At 45.6% G+C, this 4,590-nt stretch overlaps 1 protein-coding gene across 1 annotated transcript; it reads right to left on the bottom strand.

The window, feature by feature from the left end:
• Nucleotides 1-1,113: 1,113 nt before the first annotated feature.
• On the bottom strand, nucleotides 1,114-2,035 carry TMEM174 (transmembrane protein 174; the record flags this gene model as incomplete). The annotated part of the gene is made up of 2 exons (XM_082650293.1): nucleotides 1,114-1,219; nucleotides 1,410-2,035. The coding sequence occupies 2 exons, from the start codon at nucleotides 2,033-2,035 to the stop codon at nucleotides 1,114-1,116; spliced, it is 732 nt and encodes a 243-aa protein (XP_082506419.1).
• Between the last annotated feature and the right edge of the window lie 2,555 nt (nucleotides 2,036-4,590).

The following is a 4,590-nucleotide window of genomic DNA, read 5'->3' as shown; positions in this document are numbered from 1 at the left end:
GAATCTGTTCTGGTTGTTGTTACACAGCCCAGATTCTGGGAGATTAAGAGCACCTAAGTATTTTTATAAAGAAGGTGAGCTTATCTTGACCATAAAGATTGTTTCCATGACATGATTTTCCAGGTGTTGACACAGCAGCTCTATTCTGTCTAATTTAACAGATCTCATCTATGTGTAGGGAGGTGCTCGTGTTCTGTTGGCCACTGGGTCCAGCACAAATCCCATGCTGGGGTGGGCACCTCAAACTTCAGCCTTGCTAGAGAGAACATCGACAGCTGAGAGTCGCTGTGATGTGTCTCTCCGTGGTAACTTAAGGATTTATTGACATCATCGTCCTATTATTTTTTTAAATTAATTTTTATTGGAGTACGGTTGCTTTACAATGTTGCATTAGCCTCCACTGCACAACAAAATGAACCAGCCATACACACACAGATATCCCCTCGCTTTTGGACTTCCCTCCCATTTAGGTCACCACAGTGCATTAGGTAGAGTTCCCTATGCTACACAGTATGTTCCCATCAGTTGTCTATTTTATGAGCCAGCTATCTAATACTGTTCTAACAGAAGACATTATTTTATTCCATTTAATTCATTTATTTTTGCAGCCTTTAAGATGCCAGAGTCCTCAAGGGGCGCCAGATGGCAACCAAGTTCTTGTACGTATGAAGATCCCCAGCTGAGAACAGGAACTGGGAAATCTCCATTTGAGCCCGTTTTCTACTCCCTGCTTCCTTCCCCTACCCCCATTCTCACTACTGTGGAAACTCCCAAAGTCACAGCAGTAGTGAGTTTTCCCTTGGCTACTGGAGCTCAAATTAAGACACCAGTGCGTTCCAGTGAGAAAGGGGTGGGTGGTGAATAAACAGGTGAAATTCCTGATCCTGAGCCATATCCAGGGGATTTCTAGCTCGATCGGAAGTGCATATCCCCACCCTAGCCTAATTTTTAACAGTCGGAGAGATTCTACCTCCCATTTCCCCCTTCCCCACCTCGAATGGTATCTGTCAGGCTTCCTGGGCTGCTCTGTTGTCTAACTTCTGAAGGTCACAGCATAGAACACTTCAGTTGTCAGCAAAAAACTAAAACTCTGTGCCCCCAGCCGCATAGTCTCTAGCAAGGGAGGGAGCATATTTCCTCATAGCGGGGAGGAGAGAAGCAGGCAGAGTCCTCATCTCCCAGCTGTGTCTCTTCTATCTGCTCAGCATCAGGGCCGGTCCTGAAACGGGAGCAGAAAGCACAAAATGCATTACAGCCCACAGCACCGCTCTCAGAACCAATGCCACCATCCTGGCAACGGGCCACACGGAGATCTGCAGTCTCCCACCACCTTCCTCACAGACCAAACACAGCCATAGACCGTGACTGCCACAGCTGGAAGGGGAGCATCGCCAAGGCACACATCCTACCTGTCATTTCCACCGTCCACGAAGGAAAGGTAGTCCTGGTCATCAACAAAGGCAGCATTCTCTGGAGGGTAGATGGTGTAGTACTGAGGAGGGCTTGGCATGGTGGCCACCATCCCTCCAGATGGTATGAGGCCACACGGGTTCACCACTGGCTGCAGGTAGGTGGTGTTCATCCCCATGGGCTCTTGAGAGCCATAAGGGGGAGGGAGGTACTGCACCACGGTGGCCCCATGGAAGGTGATGGGTTGGTTGATACCAGTGAAAACAAACGATTGTCCTCCTGCCATCTGCTCTGAGTCCGGGAGCCTCTCCTCACTTCCTCTGCACAATTGGCAAGAGAGCATTTTGAACTTGCAGATGGCAATCAGGATGAATGTCACCCCCACTGACAGCAGGATGGGCCCAAGGAGCTGGGTCCATTCAAAGTGGGAGGCTCCTTGGTGTTTGATCCAGCCCATGATGGTGAACGTGATCCCCACCAGTCCCAGGAAGATGCCTGAGAAGAGCAAGGTGGCCCCCGCCTTGTCGTCATCCGACACCTGGATGTCAGCAGTACTGGGTGTGTAAGGAGTGACCGAAAACACGTTGAGAGGGAAATCTTCCATGCGGCCGCGGCCCTGCTCCATCATCCTTACACTGCTTCAAGGGGAAAGAGGTTGTGAGAGCTCCTGAGAGCAGAGCAAAGGCATCCCAGGTTCAGATTAGTTATGGAAGAACTTTGGGCTTCTGTGGTTAACAGAGTAGAACATGCAGAGCCCTGAACTTTGTTTAGAAGAATAAAGGTCTGAGAAATGAAGGCTGAATCTTTCTCATATCTTGTCAACAATTGGAGACCTCTGATTTGCAATTCAATGACAAGCTCTCTCTCTTCCCATTCATTCACTCATTCAGAAAGTTTTTACTGAGCCCATCTTATGTGCCAGGCAGTACTTTTTTTAGATGTGTTAGGCACTGCTCCAAGGCTCTGTTTGCATCCTACCTAAACCAAGATTGTAGAAATAGCAGAGGACCCCCCACCCCTGCCCAGGGCCTCTGGTTGTGCAGGGGCCCTTGATGTGTCCACCACATGCTCAGGAATCTAACCCAACTTTCCTGCTGGGTCAGCTCACTAGAAATAGAGACCTGTTTCATGACTGTCTGTTTTCCTTCCCACCCCAGGAATCCCTAGTTGTGATGACACTTAAACTTTCATGGCAGCTCTCACAAAGCTCTGAGGTCCTGCTCTTTCCTGGCCAGCTCCAAGTGCCTTGGCTTTCAGCATTTGGGGAACAATTCCAGCTGTGGGAGAGGAAAGACACCCTAGAGGCCTTTCCATGCACCACGTCATTGTCAGAGCATCAGGTATGACCTGGGGTCTCAGGGACACGCACTTCAGACCCTGGCTCGGTAGTGGCAGCACAGTCCCCAGTTTCCATCGTGAAGTAAACAGCTGGATTTTCAAGTCTGCTGTGTTTTGCAACCAAACCCAAGCTGATTTCAAGAAGAAAACTTGCCCTTCAATGACATGATCTGTCATTCATAACTACAGAACTTCAGAAGAGCCCCAACCAATTTCGTCCTCCACAGAATAGTAACTGTAGCCCTGTAACTTTCCTAGACAGATCTTCTCCAAACAGATGTGTCTCTTCAGGGGTTAAATATTATATCAGCTCCCTTTTGCAGGCATGAGCTCAAGGTCCAGGAGGAGTTGCCCTCTTGCCCTAGGGCAGGGCTTCCCAAACTTGCCTGATGATAAAAATCACCTGGGCCACTTTTTTTAAATGGCAGCATGTGAGTTCCCAACTCAGTTCAACAGAACCAACATTTCCAAGGGAGAGTAAGTGCCTCAGGTGGTTCTTATCATCAGAAATCTTTGGAAACCCTACGTTTATCCCAAGTGCTCCTGGGAAACCAGGGGACTTTTTTCCCTTCCAAAATGCCTCTCCCTGCTACAGGACAAGGCTGGTGATCTTCAACTTCACTGCCAAACAGAAGGGAAAGCAAGCAGGTGACCCCCTCAGGTATCTCCCCGTGCGTGTCCTCCAGCAGCAAGGATGGAGTGGTGTTGCAGTAGGAGGGGTCTGCCCCTTTTCCCACTGGGATAGATCAGAGATCCAGGGGAGCCAACTTTTCTCTTTAATCATAAAAATTCTGGTCAGCTAGGCTGACATTCTTTTCAGGCTCTTAACCCCTGAAAGTCCCCGGCATTTAGAAAGAGCTAGGCTCTCCAAATTGTTCTTCTAAACCACTCAGTTTATGTTTCGCATTTGTCTTTAGCTACATCCATTTGCAATTACGACAACTGGGAACACTGAAAGAGCAGGGGGAGAGAGAGCACCTTCCTCTAAACAGCTCGTGAATCCAAAACTGGAATGGCTTTCAGAGCAGACTGGTGAGGAAATTCTAGTTATACTTCCTTTTTATTTTATTTTATTTTATTTATATTTTATTGAGGCATAGTTGATTTATTATATTAGTTTCAGGTGTACAACAAAGTGATTCAAAATTTTACAGATTATACTCCATTTAAAGTCATTATAGAATATTGGCTATATTCCCTCTGCTGTACAATATATCCATGTAGCTTATTTATTTAATACATAGTAGTTTGTACCTCTTAATCCCCTTCCTGTGTCTTGTCCCTTCCCCCTTTCCCTCTCCCTACTGGTAACCACTGGTTTGTTCTCTATATCTGTGAATCTGTTTCTGTTATTCATTCATATGTTTTATTTTTTAGATTCCACATATAAATGATAGCATACAGTATTTGTCTTTCTCTGTCTGACTTATTTCACTAAGCATAATACCCTCCAACTCCATCCATGCTGTTGCAGATGGCAAAATTTCATTCATTTTTATGGCTGGGTAATATTCCATTGTATATATGTATACCACATCTTCTTTATCTATTGATCTATTCATGAACACTTAGGTTGCTTCCATATCTTGGCTATTGCAAATAATGCTGCTCTGAACATTAGGGTGCATGTATCTTTTTTATTGAAGTATAGTTGATTTACAATGTTGTGTTAGTTTCAAGTGTACAGCAAAGTGATTTAGTTATATACATATATGTGTATGTATTTTCAGATTATTTTCCATTATAGGTTATTACAAGATATTGAATATTGTTCCCTGGGCTATACAGTAAATCCTTGTTGCTTATTTTATGTATAGAAGTGTGTATCTGTTAACCCCATAC

This window comes from Grampus griseus (genome assembly GCF_964374135.1).
Source record: "Grampus griseus genome assembly, chromosome: 3".
Taxonomy (NCBI): Eukaryota; Metazoa; Chordata; class Mammalia; order Artiodactyla; family Delphinidae; genus Grampus; species Grampus griseus.
Note: the sequence above shows the minus strand (reverse complement) of the source record. Positions and strands in the feature narration are given on the sequence as shown.